Below are 18,488 nucleotides of genomic sequence, written 5' to 3'. Positions count from 1 at the left end.
ATTTCAAACCAAGTCATAGGTATATTGAAAGGGAATTGGAGTCTTCGGCGAAGACAAAGGCTTCCACTCCGTAACTCATACTTCGCCAACACTCCGAGCAACTCTCTCTTCTTTGGGGGAGAAATGAGCATCAAAGAAAAGAACTTCATCCCTGGGGAAGAGAGTAAAAGCTCAAAAGCTTCGCCTTTTGGTATAATCTTAACTCATTTATTTTATGACCAAAGGGGAAGATAGCACTCCGAGGGCTCTAATGATTCCGTTTTTGGCGATTCATGCCAAAAAGGGGGAGAAATGAGCCCAAAGCAAAAGGACCGCACCACCACCACCAAATTCAAAAACTTAGTGCTTTCCAAAAGTCTTTATCATTTGGTATCCTATTGTGTTCAAAAGGGGGAGAAAGTAGTATTTCAAAAATGGTATATCAAAACCCTCTTGAACACTAAGAGGTGGATCTCTTTTAGGGGGAGTTTTGTTTAGTCAAAGGAAAAGCATTTAAAATAGGGGGAGACAATTTCAAATCTTGAAAATGCTTTGCAAACTCTTATTCATGTACCTTTGACTATTTGCAAAAGATCTTTGAAATGGATTTACAAAAAGAATTTGCAAAAACAAAACATGTGGTGCAAACGTGGTCCAAAATGTTACATAAGAAAGAAACATTCCTTGCATATCTTGTAAGTAGTTATATTGGCTCAATTCCAAGTAACCTTTTCACTTACATTATGCAAACTAGTTCAATTATGCACTTCTACATTTGCTTTGGTTTGTGTTGGCATCAATCACCAAAAAGGGGGAGATTGAAAGGGAATTAGGCTTACACCTAGTTCCTAAATAATTTTGGTGGTTGAATTGCCCAACACAAATATTGGACTGACTAGTTTGCTCTAGTGTATAAGTTATACAGGTGCAAAAGGTTCTCATCTAGCCAATAAAAAGATCAAGTGTTGGATTCAATAAAGGAGCAAAGGGGCAACCGAGGGCACCCCTGGTCTGGCGCACCGGACTGTCCGGTGTGCCACCGGACAGTGCACAGTACCTGTCCGGTGCACCAGGGGACTCAGACTCAAACTCTTCGCCCTCGGGAATTCTTGGAAGCCAGCGCGCTATAATTCACCGGACTGTCCGGTGTGCACCGGACATGTCCGGTGCTCCAAGGAAGCTCGGCCTCCTGAACTCGCCAGCCTCGGGTTCGCGCGGCAGCCGCTCCGCTATAATTCACCGGACTGTCCGGTGTGCACCAGACTGTCCGGTGTGCCAGCGGAGCAACGGCTCCCTGCGGCGCCAACGGCTCCCTGCGGTGCATTAAATGCGCGCGCAGCGCGCGCAGAAGTCAGAATCGCCCATGCCGGTGCACCGGACATCAAACAGTACATGTCCGGTGTGCACCGGACACCCAGGCGGGCCCACAAGTCAGAAGCTCCAACGGCTAGAATCCAACGGCAGTGATGACGTGGCAGGGGCACCGGACTGTCCGGTGTGCACCGGACTGTCCGGTGCGCCATCGAGCAGACGCCTCCAGCCAACGGTCACTTTTGGTGGTTGGGGCTATAAATACCCCAACCACCCCACATTCATTGCCATCCAAGTTTTCCACGTCTCAACCACTTACAAGAGCTAGGCATTCAATTCTAGACACATTCAAAGAGATCAAATCCTCTCCAATTCCACACAAAACCCTAGTGACTAGAGAGAGTGATTTGCCGTGTTCATTTGAGCTCTTGCGCTTGGATCGCATTCTTTCTTTCTCTTTTGCTCTTGTGATCAACACTCAATTGTAACCGAGGCAAGAGGCACCGATTGTGTGGTGGCCCTTGCGGGGAAGTTTTGTTCCCGGTTGATTGTGAAGAAGGAAAGCTCACTCGGTCCGAGGGACCGTTTGAGAGAGGGAAGGGTTGAAAAAGACCCGGCCTTTGTGGCCTCCTCAACGGGGAGTAGGTTTGCAAGAACCGAACCTCGGTAAAACAAATCCACGTGTCACTCTCCTTATTTGCTTGCGATTTGTTTTGCGCCCTCTCTTGCGGACTCATTTATTATTACTAACGCTAACCCCGGCTTGTAGTTGTGTTTATATTTGTAAATTTCAGTTTCGCCCTATTCACCCCCCCCTCTAGGCGACTATCACTTAGCTCTGTCCAGTTGGAATTTTTCGATCATCTCGATGCATGTTGTCGAATTCATGGAAGCGTTACTGCTACGAGCTTTTTTGGTTCGGTCCCTCCCGGGTGGACGGCGAAAGGGATCACTCGGTGTACTGACATTGTCCGTCTCATTGGGAACCACTTTGGGAGGAATGACTTCAGTATTGGAAAGCCAAGTTGTCCACTTGACCTCGTTCCGAAGCATGTACCAGCAATGAATGTATCTAAATGGTTTCTTGTGGATGCCTTCAAACATTTGTAGTGCATCTTTGACCTACAGTGTACGAAACAAGTGGGTTACAAATTTGAAGGACACAGTACGAATAGAGGGCAATAATAAGGAAACGCTTCGAACCTGGTCGTCTTCACTTTTACCACTTTGCTTCAGCCTTAAAACTTTGTCATAAGCACCACAAAACTTGGAGGTTTCCCGTTGGATGTCACCCCACCTGTGTTCCAATGAATGTTGTGTTCTTGAGGTAGGTGCTTTCGTGTGTTCATTGTAGTACTCACTTATGCGACGCCAATACGACTTTCCTGATTGATTAGTTCCAATAGCCGGATCTTTGGAGATGTTTAGGTAGGCCGACACAAGGACCTCATCCTTAGCCTGACTGTAGTTTGCAAGTCTTCTTGTTACTGTCTTCTTAACAATTTTGTTTCGTTGAGTTGGAGGAGTAGTATTGTTTTCAGATGCCTGCAAGTTCACATCAATGTTGCAAGCGTTCTGGAAGGTTGCATCATCATCAAATTGAGTTAAATCAATTCCTTCGGTGTAAACAAAAGGTTGGTGGCCATGAGAAGGTTCTCCCTCAGTATACTGGTCCATTTTACGACTGCGTTAAAACAAACAGCAAACATATACCAATTTAGTACTGAAGTGTACTGAAGTGATAGTAATAAGAGGCAATGCAGCAGCACTGGAATAGTAGTACCGGGAGTTCAGACATCGTTCGACAAATCCAAACATAAACACACACAATTGTACCTACCATTTCGACAACAACATACAACCATCGACATTACTACATAGTAGATTGTTCATGACCTAACGACTGGTAGTTCTATATATAGTTATTTGTCAAACTTCAGAATTTGCATCAACAGCCCCAGGACTGGTCGCTATCGTACTCGATTCCGAAATGTTTTTCCAAAATTTCCCTTTGAGATATGTCCTCAGGGCTCGGCAGGGACTCCACCTCAAGTGTTGCATCGATATCATGTTCTAACTGACATTGCTGATGTTCAGCAAGTGCTTCTCTCTTGGTTGTTGCATATTTTTTTATGGACAATGCACACTTCTCTAGCTTGTCGCAAACATCTCCAATCTGAAACAAAGTAGTCTTAAGTGTGTAGACCGACTCAGGTAAAGTAGTTTCGACAACCCCATCAGTTACAAGACTGCGAATGATGTCGACATGTGCCTCAATCACTTGAACTGCAGTCTGAACCATGTCGAGGGGGTCTTTGTCCATTGTCTGAAACTGAAAATGACCAATTCAGAATGTGGTCAGTTTTTGTTGGTACGAGTGGACTTTTTTGGTCAACCTCAAATACAACAATGTGAAAAGAGGTTGAACTACCACTATGGACTGTACAAACATGAACAGAGATGCAACGACATCCATGGTAGACAGTACTGGATCAAAAGTATGCACACATAAAACTACCAGCCGATCTGTTTTGCTTTACCAAATTATTTGGACACACCTAGGGTTTGCATGGGGTAGATCTACCTACACCAACGAATCACTGAAGCTGCACCTCTCTGCGCAATATTCGAACCCTATTCAATAAAATCAACAAGACTGCGAAGTACAATCTGTGCAATGAAGTACAGGTTCACGGATCCGGTAGCGGCTTCATACCTTGTGCTTGAAATGGGTTTCGCCGACGACGAGCACGCGCTGCCGGGAGATGTCGACCGCCGCCGACGCTTTTGACCACGCTCCAGCGCCGCAGATGGGGGCGCTGTTGGGGACTTGTTCTCAAATGCTATGAGCTAAGAACAAGGCAACACAAAGAATGTTAATCAATAAAGTCCTTCGTCCTTCGAAGCATTATTTCCCTTAGGATATAATGATTTTCGGACGAAGGTAACGAAGGGCGTACCTTCATAAACTCAGCATATAATGACGAAGGATGAATCATAAGGAATATGAAGGGTAACGTAAACAATTATATATTATTATCAACTTATTTTTGCATTATTATTATGTAAAAACAGGAATGATCAATGAATTACAAAAGTACCTTCAGTTTGAAGGAGATGAAAGTACAAGTGTGACGCAAAAGTAAATGCCCCGTCAGCCTGAACAGTACGGGGGTACTGTTCTCCTATTTATAGGCACGGGACGCAGCCCATACAAAATTACATTCATGCCCTTTACACTTGATAATAATTCTATAGTAATCCACCGAGGTCTCAATAGCCTTTTCATCTTTAAGTCGGTTTCATTTTCTGCTACCATGCCGAAGCTTTCCCGCTCACATCTTCGGCGCTGTATCAACCTTCGTATTATTTTGGGCTTCTCCTATTGTGATACCGACTTGAGTCCGAAGATACCTGTTCACACATTATACTCCAGAAATACTGTTAAATCCTGTTTTTGAGGACCTTCGTAGGCCGAAGGCCCCCAACAGTAGCCCCTCGCAATATAAATTTGTTTGAAATAATAAATTTAGATTGCGACATGAACGAAGGCTTTAAGCCGAAGGTCCGAAAAAACACCTTCCCTTATGCTGCGTCCCGTGCCTATAAATAGGAGAACAGTACCCCCGTACTGTTCAGGCTGACGGGGCATTTACTTTTGCGTCACACTTGTACTTTCATCTCCTTCAAACTGAAGGTACTTTTGTAATTCATTGATCATTCCTGTTTTTACATAATAATAATGCAAAAATAAGTTGATAATAATATATAATTGTTTACGTTACCCTTCATATTCCTTATGATTCATCCTTCGTCATTATATGCTGAGTTTATGAAGGTACGCCCTTCGTTACCTTCGTCCGAAAATCATTATATCCTAAGGGAAATAATGCTTCGAAGGACGAAGGACTTTATTGATTAACATTCTTTGTGTTGCATGCCTTGTTCTTAGCTCATAGCATTTGAGAACAAGTCCCCAACATTGGCGCCCACCATGGGGTGAACTCACTTCCACACTTTGAGTTTTTGACCACCTTCGGCGATCATAAACCTTCATTATGGAGCCGAAGAAAGCTTCAGCAACTGGGGCTGCAGCTCTGCAACCGCTGGACCACAATCAGGAGACTCTCTCCCTTCGGGAGGCCCGAAGCCAGAAAAGGAAGGCTGCTAGCCCGACACCACCAGAAGATGAAATAGATCAAGAAATCAGAGATATGGAGATGCTTCATCAACAGGTGCAGAGGAAGAAGGAAAAGATGGCCAGGCTAGCTGAGCTGCAAAGGCAGATAGATGAAGCCTCTGAAGAAGTTCGTCATCTTACTCAGGATGAACAACACCGAAGGCCTCAGCATCAAGACCTTCATCAGGAGGGTTTCCTCAACGAAGATGACTGGTATGACAATTTCCATCAGGGGAATTTTGTTTTTGATGATGCTTCTCCTTTGTCCGCTGAGCTGCAGGCTACACCTTGGCCTCCGTCCTACAAGCCGCCCCAGCTTCCCATATTCGATGGCCACTCAGACCCGAAGCAGTTTTTGATGAGCTACGAAGCAACAGTATCTTCGTATGGTGGCAATGCTGCAGTCATGGCCAAATCTTTTGTTATGGCTGTCAGGAGTGTTGCTCAAACCTGGTATTCCTCCCTTCGACCAGGAACGATCACTTCATGGCAAAAGCTGAAGGACTTGTTGTTAACCAGATTCCAAGGGTTTCAGACGAAGCCGGTCACTGCTCAAGCTCTATTCCAGTGCACCCAGGATCACGAAGAATACCTTCAGGCGTATGTCCGAAGGTTCTTGCGATTGAGGGCACAGGCACCAACAGTGCCCAATGAAATTGTCATTGAGGCCATGATCAAGGGGCTTCGGCCAGGACCTTCAGCTCAGTATTTTGCTAGGAAGCCTCCTCAAACTTTGGAGAAGCTGCTCCAAAAGATGGACGAGTATATTCGAGCTGATAATGATTTTCGTCAAAGAAGGGAGGAGGCTTTCAGGTTTTCTGAAATGACCAGGGGCTTCGGAGGGAGGTTCTATCCGAGGCATGTTAGGTCAATTCACAATTCTACCCAAAATGATGATAGGGGGAGCCAGCAGCAAAGGCCACAGTGCTCCTCACAGGCTTCGGGGCAACAGCAAGGCTCCTTCCGACCACCAGCTCCAAGAGGCAGAGGCGCCAGGGGCTTCGGCGGAAGATTTGGAGATCAACCAAGAAGAATCTTTTGCTTGTTTTGTGGTGAGAACAAAGGACATACCACCAGGATGTGCCATGTTACCATCCAGAAGCAAAAGGAAATAGCCGAAGCTGCAGCACAACAAACTCAGCCGAAGCAGGTCATGCACACTGCTTCGTATCATTCGCCGTACATCCCAGAGTATGTAGGCAATCACCCTGCAGTTTCTGTTGCTTCGGCGAGTCAACCTCAAGCTTCCTGGCAACAGCCTCCGCCTCCACCACCGCTGCAACAAGGCCAGCAGCCAGAAGGGAGCCAATATGCTCCACACCAAAGGGACTTCAGAGAACAGTCCGAAGCTCGCACAGTCAACAGCACTGTGCCAGAGTCAAAGCACATCTACTGACAAATATCCTACCTTAATAGCAGTCTTTTTCATTCAGTTTTATTTTCTGTGTAATAAAGGACATTGTTTAGATTTCATGCAAATGCTTTCGTTTTTGACAAAAGGAAAATATATTTTATTCACAGGCTTAAGTTGTTGAAGTTTAAAGATTTGTGATAACAAAGAGAACCTTCGAATTATCGAAAATTTTTCGAAGCAACGAAAAGTCGTTCTAAGGAACGCAGAGTAAGTTTGCCGAAGTCACAAAAAGCCGTTCCAAAGGGAGCGCAGTGTAAGTTTTCTGCTCCAAAGTCGTTCCAAAGGGAATGCAGAGCATACAGCGAAAAGTCAACGCTGATACCGCCTAAGTAAAAGGCGAAGCGCGAAAAGTCAACGTGAATACCGCTGAAAGTAAAAGGCGAAGAAGCTCCTAAGGGAGGCTTACAGCGAAAAATAAACGCTGATTCCGCTGAAGTAAAAGGCGAAGAAGCTCCTAAGGGAGGCTTATAACAAAAAGCCACCTCTGATTCAAAAAGATTATGTATTTTATCGCAGGGATGTATGTTTGTCTTCGGAATAAATATCATCTTGCATAGCATAACATCATCGCACCATTTCGCATACCATAAGCATCATACATCATGCTGCATATGGCATAAGAAGGGGGCACAACATCGAACTCCAGAAGAATGTTTTGGAAAAGGAGAAAATCATACTAAGTTGTAAGGAGTTACACTATTGATCTTCGGAGGTGTAGCTTCGGAGAGAATCTTCACGAAGCTTGGATATTATTCATCAAAACACTACGGATATTGTCGCAATAGATAAAAGGTCTTCTTCACGAAGCATGAAAAGAAGGGAAGGTGTTTTTTCGTCGAAGACTCAAAAATGGTACGTATGTAAAATTTCATGCATCGTAAAGAATTGAACAACAAAAACAGGTATATTATATACAGGGCTACAAAGATGTTACACATGTTACATTTCAGAAGTTTTTACAATAGTACTTAATCTTCTCTCAGAACAACTTCTGCAGCTTCGTTCAGGAGCCGATTAACAACTTCATCCATAATGGCTTCAGCCATCTTTTTAATTTCGTCATCTCCTTTCGGGTGAGTGCCCGGAGACGCTTTAGTAGGATCTGAAGGAGGACAGGATACGGCTACATTGCTATTACAAATTGCGAATGAAATTCAAAACCAAAAATTACAACACAATAAAAACCACTAGTTAATACCTATTTGCCCTTCGGGCTCTGAGCTCTTTTCAGCAGCCTTAGCTACTTCTCTAGCATCGTGAATGCCCTTCTCGCTTTTCTGGATAATTTCTCGAGCCATTTCTCGACCACCATTATCCCAGATATCGGTGAAAAATTTTCCACCAACCATGCTAGCTTCGGCTGAAGGATCTCTCGCATCTTCGAAGGACAAGGTACCTTCGGATTGCGCTAAAATTTTTACATGTTCACAGCCCTTTTTCTCCAAAATGGTGGCAATTCCTCTGGCACCCGAGAAAGCACATATGTCTCCGCGGCTATTTAAAATTTCTTCGAAGGCCTCAGCTTCGTGATTAATCCATTCGATAGGACCTTCGGGGTTGCCTCTTGCAAAGTTTTCTTCGCTCGAGAATGCGCCGACGCTGGCGAAGCTAGTTCTCAACTTCTTGACACACTCCATGGATTTGTTATAGCATCTTTTCTTGGACGAGCGAAGCTCTTCAACAGTTCCCTCTAAATAGTTTGCCCATTGGTCGCTGAGTTCTCGCTTCGTTTCTTCAAGAATGCGTTCCTCTTTGGCTCTGGCCAGCTGTTTCCGAAGATCTTCAATTTCGCGCTTCTGAGCCTCAGCTTGACCTTTAAAAGTAGCTTCGTCTTCTTTTATTCTATTTATTAATGAATGTAATATTTTATCTTTTTCGAGACCTTCGTTCCTCAGTTCAATTACTTCGGAACGAAGGTTACTCAGGGCTATATCGCACCCTTCGTCTTCAGCATCTTTTTGGGCCCTGAGGGCCTTCGGCCTACGAAGGTCCTCAAAAACAGGATTTAACAGTATTTCTGGAGTATAATGTGTGAACAGGTATCTTCGGACTCAAGTCGGTATCACAATAGGAGAAGCCCAAAATAATACGAAGGTTGATACAGCGCCGAAGATGTGAGCGGGAAAGCTTCGGCATGGTAGCAGAAAATGAAACCGACTTAAAGATGAAAAGGCTATTGAGACCTCGGTGGATTACTATAGAATTATTATCAAGTGTAAAGGGCATGAATGTAATTTTGTATGGGCTGCGTCCCGTGCCTATAAATAGGAGAACAGTACCCCCGTACTGTTCAGGCTGACGGGGCATTTACTTTTGCGTCACACTTGTACTTTCATCTCCTTCAAACTGAAGGTACTTTTGTAATTCATTGATCATTCCTGTTTTTACATAATAATAATGCAAAAATAAGTTGATAATAATATATAATTGTTTACGTTACCCTTCATATTCCTTATGATTCATCCTTCGTCATTATATGCTGAGTTTATGAAGGTACGCCCTTCGTTACCTTCGTCCGAAAATCATTATATCCTAAGGGAAATAATGCTTCGAAGGACGAAGGATTTTATTGATTAACATTCTTTGTGTTGCCTTGTTCTTAGCTCATAGCATTTGAGAACAAGTCCCCAACAGGCGCCGTCCTTTGACCTAGGAGACAAACCTCCAAAACTTGGTCAGTGCGAGGCCGACAGCTTGGAGGAAGAAAGTAGATCTGGTGTACCGACGAAGGAAGGAAAGCAAACCTGGTTCGGATGAGAGTGATGGTTGGGTTGCGCGGATGAGAGAGAATACGCGAGAAAAGGGAGCGCCAACCCCTGCCCCGTTTTTTCCGTCGCTGTTTACGGTACCTGCTGGAGACGTGAACAGTGCGTGGGCGCGTAAATTTGATGGATACGCGGCCATATACGGGGCGGCGGGATGGAGATGCGCAGGGCAGGAGCGGGGAGAGAATAGGCAGGGAAGGGGGCACGTACATAAAAAAGTTCATATTTGTTGATATATTGTCTTTCCAACATAATTACTTTTGATAATTGTTTAAATTCTTTTCATATAACCACTAAAAGCACATCAATAAAAAAATGCAAGATCTAGTTGTAATTTTAAACCATATTTTAAATATTTTAAATGTTAAATATATTCTTGAAACCCATAACTTATAATAATGGAAAATAAAAAAATTAAGAATACGTTTTATATATATATATAAATAATATTTTACCTCTTCGTTTAAGCATGCATTAAAACTCAAAATACATTTGAAGTCGTAGAAAGGATGTAAAATAATTTTCTTACAGCCGTTGATTTGTCATCTATAATAATATATGAGTTTTCTTCATCACAAATATAATCTGCAATCTGATGTTAATTAATAATTATAATAAAAAGTTTAAGGCACATGATTCATATAGGGAAAAAAATTCTTAGTATTAACCTTTGGATTTAATTCTGATGAGGCGTTCTTTTTGTATTTGAAGTGTCTTTATTGTTTGTTTTGATTTTGATGAAGACCATTTTCTTCGCCTTTGTGATATTTCTGCATCGTCTGAGAGCGTGTGATGAATTTTTTTGTACTTTGCATATAATCTTGGTCATGATTGCAATAAAACTTTGCATATAATCTTAGGGCCTAGGTGTAGTGCAGTGCGGCCGCAGGGAGCCGTATAGCTGAGAAAAGCGGCGCCAAACGAGCCTGTTTAATTTGCATCATTAAGACTTTAATTAATTGCACACTAAGTCCATGCAAAAACCAAATACTGCTATATATTCGTAGTACTATATAATAGAACGATGAGATGATACGTACCATACGATTCCGCAATTCACAAAAAAATAAAACAGATTGCATATATTGCTTGAAACTAATTAACAAATTCTGTAACCTGGATGCACGATGCATCACGATAATAATTAATCGGCATCGTCGCACATAATTGCTCGTTACACTGAAGCCTAAGAAAACCTCCGGACAGAGACGATACGGTTCAAATCCTCGCGCACAGACACGAAGAACAGCATCGCCTCGGCCTTCCCCTGCACGTCCACGAAGTGGTGCCTCGTGCACGTGTCCGCGTCGAAGTAGCTCTCGCTGCTCAGCACCACGCGCGCTTCGCCGCCCTTGGTCACCCTGGCCACCTCGTTGCCCTTCGTCACCGTGAACACGACGCCCTCGCACTGGACGCGCGCCGCCGGCGAGACCTCGCTCTTGTCGTTGTCCATCTCGCTCGTGGTCGATCGCCTGATGCTGTGCCCTGTCCCTGGCTTGGAGATATTGCGACGATGAACAGGAAGTTCAGTCCGTCAGGAGGTGCATGGATTCTGAAACTAGGACTCCTAACTGAAATCTGATGCTGTGGTCTATCTATCTGGGCAATCTCAGATTCCTAACTGAAATCTGGCGAATTCTGAAACTAGGACTCCGATGAACCATAACCAGATTAGCTCCAACAGGAGGTGCATGGATTGCTGGAGACCAGCCCGGCCCGTTGCCTGCCTTTATAGGCCCAGACTTGGTTCAGTGTCCGACTCATCCTGTGGAGGCGTCGCCCGCGGCTTCGTCGGCCCATGAGCCGCTGCCCTATGAGCTATCCTCTCCCAGTCTCCCCTCCTCTCTTTTCGTCTTTCTCCCCGACCAACTCGTTCATAGCGCTGTGTGGCGCTGGGCCGGTGATCCCAGTGCCGGTGGTGGTGATAGCTTCTGCTGATTGCTCGTGTGCGCGCGCGCCTCGACATAACAATTATTGATTGTTATGTCTTGTTGGCACTGTCAGCCACTTTGGGTATCGCATTTGATCCACTACTAACATCTAGTGCTAGAAGAAGAATCAAATACATGATTCAGTATTAATCCTTAAGGTCTTGTTTGGGAGCAAGAGAAATGAAGGAAATTGATGGGTCTAGAATCCCTCACTATTTAAAATTGAATAGTGGGGATTCTAGCCCCTCCAGTGTCCTCCATTACACTTACTTCCAAACTAGCCCTAAATCCTTTGAGCTGCAAGCCTGCAATAATGTAATTGAAGCCACAAATTACATTTGTTCCACAGCCTTCAGCAAGCGTTTCAGATTCCAGACTTGAGTTTGCTCCGCGTGTTACAAAAAACACACGCACCACCGGGCGGTCGAAGCTGACATGAAGATAAAGTTGAGGAGCGATGCGCACCGGGGGGATTCCATGACCGAACGAACTATAGGCACCAAGGTATAAGCAATATAGTGTATGGGGGCAGTATGTACACTAGGGCTGGAAACGAGCCGAGCCGAGCCAGGCTCGGCTCGGCTCGGTGAGGCTCAGTCACATAGCGAGCTCGGTAATGAGGCTCGGCTCGGCTCGATATAGGCTCGCGAGCCGGCTCGGCTCGGCTCGCGAGCCTGTACACTCAAGTACTCAACAACATTAATTATAGTCATTAGCTCAAATTTGAAGCACAATATATTCCAAGTAATAAAAAATTATGTCCCTGCACTCTAGTTCCTTGTGAGTTGTTACCAAAACAGCACAATTACACACTGGTCAACGGAGATTCGAGTAAGCAGTAGTTTGGACCGAGCCTCGAGCCGGCTTGCGAGCCTTACCGAGCCGGCTCGGCTCGGCTCGTTAGTGTAGCGAGCCGCAGAATTAGGCTCGGCTCGGGCTCGTTTAGGCTCGCGAGCCTCATCGAGCCGAGCCGAGCCTGATCGAGCCCGAGCCAGCTCGCGAGCCTCGAGCTTTTTTTCCAGCCCTAATGTACACCATGAGTCAAGTGAGCGCATGACGCGAGACCACACGCACGCACAGCACACTAGAGAGTACAGACAGAACAAATGGAGCCCGGGAGACAGGAAGGCATTCACATGCAGCTTCTGTTATAAATAAATGCGACACAAATAGGATCAATCACAGAGAAGACACGGATTTAACGTGGAAAACCCCTCCAAAGTGAAGGGGAAAAAACCACGGGCGCCGGCCGGCAACTTCTCACTATTTTTGGGTGGTTACAGATCGCAGGAGATTTACAATAGAGAGATGGATATCTCCTGCGGCTTACAAAGATATTTATAGAGGTGAAACCCTAAAACGATCCGTACCGCGGGGGGCTCCGCCCCCCGCACCCCCCAGGCGTCCCTGGGCCTCGGGAAGGCCAGTTGGCCTCGCTGCGCTCCGGCCCAAGCCTCCCGGCGACGGGCCTCCGCTTCGCTCGCCAACTTGGCCGCCTTCTTCAGAATTTGGATCACAAACTCAACAGCTTCTTCTCATGTTCCCCGGCCGGCCTGACGCTTAATTTACTCACACCCATCTGGCCATCTCTTTTGCGCGCACGCACGCATCATGCTGCAGCTAGCATATATATCGGCCGGCGAACCGGATTCAGAAGCCGATGATCTCGTCCGGCACCGTCACGAACCTCGCCCGTTTCTGTGAAAAGGAGCCAAGAGGGAAACGGAAAACGCAGGTTGTTAGTTGCTTACATTGTCAACAAATAATAGCCGCGACGGTTTCATATCACCTTTAGATCCGTAAGCTTTTGGAAAATAGAAGGCCAGAGGAAAAAGGTATATATATATATATATATATATATATATATATATATATATATATATATATATATATATATATATATATATATATATATATATATATATATATATATATCAGCAGTTCAGCACACACCAATGGCCCTGACAAAAAGGTTGCGGCGCTGTCGTTGCAAACTTGCACCGTACTATGTGCGTGCGGTGTTTCCACACTACTGTGTGCGTGCGGCTGCTGCAGCAGCAGGTCTTGCCGCGCGAGTCGCTTCAAGTGGAAAGCCGCTAGACTAGGGTAGTAGCTAGCAGTTCTCGGTGCTGTTTCCCACTTCCGCACCGAAAGAGGAATGCTTTCTTGCTTGCTTGCATGCATGATTGTCCGTCCTGCCGCTACCGGGCTGGCTGGCTCACTGAGCATTAGGCTGACTCCAGCAGTAATCCTATCTCATCCTCTATCTTAAACTTACCATAATTTACAGGATATCTACTATGCTACCAGCATTATTTTCATCGACCGATCAACGCACGGCCTAACCGACACCGGCAGCCGGCAGACGGCTGTTGAATTTGCTACAAGCACCGTTCACTCACATGTTACAAGGTGCCTTGCCTTTAGTAAGCTACGTGGATTATTCCATCATGTCATGTGTAGTGGGCGGCTTTTGAGGTGTCGTGTCAGATCTCGACAGGGCACATGACCAGTCGCTGCCAAGGTCTCTAGAAATATCATTAGGATACTTGCCAAGTTTTAGACTTCTGAATTTTAGCTTCATTTTACACTATAATTATATATATATATATATATAATTACAATTACGGTTTATGTGTTATAGTTTATGTAACTATAATATGTGATTCTGAGTTCTCAAAGCAAAAAATATATATTTGTTAGACAAAATCGTAATCCCAATAAAATCTAATCTATCGATACAAAAAATAATCAACAATTATGTATATAGTCAGACAGTGATAAAAAATAACAATATATTATGATAGAAATATAATCCATGTCAACGAGTACGTCGTAGTGTGGTACTAATAAAATCTGTATGTATACGATTAATTATATATCTCTGCATGTCAACGAGTTATTGTGGAAGGCCCTTGATCGAGTCGAGCCCACGGCGTGGTTAATCGAACACATTGGCACACGAGCCACATGCTCTCGACGATCGATGATCTGCATGCATTTACCTTAATAACTAGGTACAACAACCGCGTTCGTTTCAGAATCTAACCACATGGCCGGCGGCGTCGGGTTACTACGCACCACGAACGACGATCGCTAGCTTGCTCGTTGACCTCTAGTTTGCATGCTTTGTTATTAATCGGTGAATTAGTTTCTACTACACCCTATTATTGAGTGATTTTATTAGATCCTTAATAAGAAATGGGATGAAAGCGGGTAAAAGTGGATTCTCTACTAATCTTGACTAAAATACAGATCGAGTGAAGGAGAGAGCAAGGTGAAGGAGGGGATTTTTTTTAATTTCCTACCCTAAACCCTAATCCCACCTACCTCGTGATATGAAAGTCTGTAACAATGCCCTTGACTTGCATGGTGGTCTGTTAGCCCGATCGGACACTGGACTCTGGAGCACGCCTTAACAGCTCGTCCTAATCAATTGGACAGCGCTCCCAGGCCCCATCTCGAGCACAGTACAGCTGGTAGTAGACTGCGTGACCACCACCGGCGTGTCCCCGTCATCACATGCATGCATGCTCGCATCCGTCGCCTAAACGACCCTTGTATTACTGGACCATATATATGCACACACGCCACACGCATCTTTTCATTAATTTCACTGTGCACGCATGGTGGTATGGATACATGCTGCATAGTACTCCTACTACTGGAGTAGTGGTATTTGTTTGATACATAAATTACAGGACAGGAGGAGGGTGTGTGTTGTACTCTCCTGGATCGGAGTCGGAGTGCTACGTGGCAGCACCAGACAGGCAGGGAGACAGTTAAGTACTCCAAATTTTTAATTTAATTAATTAGCCTGACATGCCAGCTCTTTTCCACTGACATACTGCCTTGTTATTTCGGGCGGTCGGTTTCTCTTCCACGCCACGCGTGCCCAATTCACTGGTTCTCTCGTGCATGCATGTCTGACTATATACTAATTGGATGGATCCTAATCTATATCGATCTCCCAGACATTTTTACGTCCTCTGTTAAAGCAGCGAAAATCAAGTCGGTATATTCTTATGAGTAGGAAAGGCATTATTGCAGTGGACGGACGGACAACGCACCTCTTTCTTGCCGGTTGTTGCCGCCGCGGGCTTGTTGCTACCGCCGGAGCCATCATCTTTGCGCGAGCTGGACGTCGAGGTGACGCTGACGACCGCCGGGGGCACGGGCACGGCGAGGGGCGTGGCGGGCGCGGACCGGTGGCGGCGCTGCTGGTCGCGGGCGACGCAGAGCTGCATGATCCTCTCGGCGGCGTCGGCGGCGTCGCGGCTGTCGTCGACGAGGCGCTGGACGTCGGCCTTGGGGAGGCGCACGCGCAGGCGCAGGGCGCCGCCGTCGCCGACGGACGACGACGCCGCCACGTCGGACGCCGACCGCCGCGCCAGCATCAGGCTCTCCAGCCGCTCCCCGGCCCCGGCCACGGCGCCGTAGTGGAGCGCGCCGGACCACGTGCGCTGCGGCGCCCGGGCCCGGCGATGGTGGTGGGCGGCCGACGACGGCGGAGGCAGCTCCACCAGGAAGTAGAGCTTCCCGGGCTTGAGCGGCGCGTCCGGGTCCAGCGGCCGCGCGCGCAGGCCCAGTCGCCGCACCTCCTCCGACTCCAGCAGGTGGTTGCCCTTGCCCGGGTGCTCGCGCAGCGCGTCCCCGGCCGCCGCGGGGGCGCGGTACTTGTACGTGGTGCCGTCCACCGTCATCACCCTCGCCCTCCGCCGCTTCCCGCCCATGGAGTTGCCCATATGGTGATTGTTGTCGGTCCCCGCACTGCACTGCACGTAGACGTAGCGATCGAGCGAGATTGGTTTGGCGTTGGCGAACGTCTCTGTGAGGCGAGGAGGCAGCGCGGAGAGAGATATAAAGACCGCATGCATGTGAATATGTGACGACTGGACGGATATATGAGCTGAGCAAGTCAATCCTGACAGCCCGATTATTCTAATCTCCGTTTTCGAATATTTATAAGTTTCGAATTAAAACACGATAAATAAAAATAAATAGGGAGTAGTGTATATAGCGATGGGTGCGGTTGGGTAAACGTGGCATGTTCCAACGTGGGGGGATTGCGAATTATTGCGTTCGCGATCGATAAACATGCAGTGGGGACAAGCTAGACAAACAGTGTCCGGGGCGGAAATTTTTTTGCAAGGCCATGTGAGGGTCGGAGGGCGATCTTTTGTCGGCCATACGCATGTGACCTTTTCTAGAGCGGGCAGGCAGGTTGGCGTCTACAGGCCGACACGGATGGATGGATGATGGAAGCAGAGGGAAAGAATCGCGCGCCGGGGTGAGCGATCAGAGTTCGTTGGCTGCTGCTGTGCTCGCGCGCGCGCGTTCGGCCAAAACGGCGAGCCATCCGTAGATCCTAATTGTGACCGGTTGGATTGGTTGGTCATGGATTGATCGGTCCGATTTGTATTGATCGTGCGTCTACTTTTTTATTGTGATGCTTACATCGACTATGTGCGCTTCACTAAAAAAAAATTATTGTGCTGCGTCATAAAAATGAATAATTTATAAAAAAAATTTAGTTGTACGGTGATTACGTTTTACATTGTTAATCTTGTTCAACAATAACATGCCACATTTTCCAACAGTCCAATGCTTGCTATTATTGCCTAGTACGCTTCAGCTTAAGAGAATAGAGCTTAATCGGTACGGTACACATTCACACAGTCCAATATATGCTTGCTATTCGTACATTGTTTAACGGTGCGCGCATGCATGTGAAAGTCAGCAAGTTCGAAGGGTGCGTGCAACAACTAGAACTAGGTACTAGTATCAAGCTGTACATATGATCATATCAAGTCCTATAGCGCTGACTAATCAGATCTCAACTACTACAGTGCACATCTAGCGACGCCAAATCTAGAAACCGACACGCTGGCGGCATGTCCATGCATATTGCACCGATCGACTCGACGAGTCACAGCTGACGTACGTGTAACATCATACGTACAGGGGATCAATTGGCCAAGTGGACGACGACGTCTGGACCCTACCCATCCGTCCGTATTTAATACTGTATGTGTGTAGGTGCCGGCTGCCGATAAATGTGATCTTGCAGCCTTTAACTCTCTCCACCCAACAGTGCTATACTTTGATCATGTTTAATAATACAGTTTGTACTAGTTTGGGAGCTTTATTTTTCCAAAAGTTTTCTATTTTCCCTTGGAAAAATGAAAATACCTTAGGAAAATGGGGTTTAGGGTTTAGGGTTAAGGATCTGTCACCGTCACGGCGCCAAGTGACGGTGACGGATCCTTTGCCGAGTACCTTCTGTGGCACTCGGCAAAGAGGCCAATTTTGCCGAGTGTTTGATCGAGAGGCACTCGGCAAAGATTGGTCAAGTGGGCCCCACCGCCAGTCCCTGTGCCGAGAGCTCTAGTAGGCACTCGGCAAAGGATGCTTCTTTGCCGAGTGTCTGGTGGACTGGCACTCGGCAAAGAACCCTCCAGTGGGCCCCTTCGCCAGTATCTTTGTCGAGTGCCTTGGCAACAACACTCGGCAAAGATGTCTTTGCCGGTTCTCAGGTTTCCTTCTTTGCCGAGTGCCATTGTCAGCACTCGGCAAAGATGGCTTTACCGGTTCCCAGGTTTCCTTCTTTGCCGAGTGCCATGGTCATAGCACTCGGCAAAGCGACCCTTTGCCGAGTGTTACACTCGGCAAAATGACCAGGATGTCCCTTTTTTATTTGTTTTTGTTGTTCCATCCAAACAAACAAAAGATATATATCATTCACATCACATTATATATCAATCACATCACAGAATGAAAACATTTATCATCAACACCATATATATCACAAAGTCTCACTAAAGTCTCACAAATATAAGTCAGGATCATCACAAAACAGATATAAGTCTGCATCATCACTAACATCACCAAGTATCTCACAAGATAAA

General features: G+C 46.1%; 1 protein-coding gene across 2 annotated transcripts; it reads right to left on the bottom strand.

Moving 5' to 3' along the window:
• Positions 1-12,680: 12,680 nt before the first annotated feature.
• Positions 12,681-16,546, bottom strand: LOC103643292 (uncharacterized protein At1g66480). 2 transcript variants are annotated; one of them, XM_008666447.3, is made up of 2 exons: positions 15,651-16,532; positions 12,681-13,278 (listed from the first exon to the last, which is right to left on the bottom strand). In XM_008666447.3, the coding sequence occupies exons 1-2, from the start codon at positions 16,455-16,457 to the stop codon at positions 13,231-13,233; spliced, it is 855 nt and encodes a 284-aa protein (XP_008664669.1). In that variant the 5' UTR covers positions 16,458-16,532; the 3' UTR covers positions 12,681-13,230. The 2 variants fall into 2 exon arrangements, with proteins under 2 accessions (XP_008664669.1, XP_008664670.1); XM_008666448.4 differs by lacking the exon at positions 12,681-13,278 and adding an exon at positions 13,520-15,569 and having other exon boundaries at positions 15,651-16,546.
• Between the last annotated feature and the right edge of the window lie 1,942 nt (positions 16,547-18,488).

The sequence above is a fragment of the Zea mays genome, chromosome 1, assembly GCF_902167145.1.
Source record: "Zea mays cultivar B73 chromosome 1, Zm-B73-REFERENCE-NAM-5.0, whole genome shotgun sequence".
Lineage (NCBI taxonomy): Eukaryota > Viridiplantae > Streptophyta > Magnoliopsida > Poales > Poaceae > Zea > Zea mays.
Note: the sequence above shows the minus strand (reverse complement) of the source record. Positions and strands in the feature narration are given on the sequence as shown.

Coding starts and splice junctions, on each gene's coding strand:
- LOC103643292 (XM_008666447.3), bottom strand. CDS start 16,457: ATGCATGCGGTCTTTATATCTCTCTCCGCGCTGCCTCCTCGCCTCACA. Junction 13,279..15,650: donor CAACAACCGGCAAGAAAGAG/GTGCGTTGTCCG, acceptor TCCTTTTCACAG/AAACGGGCGAGGTTCGTGAC.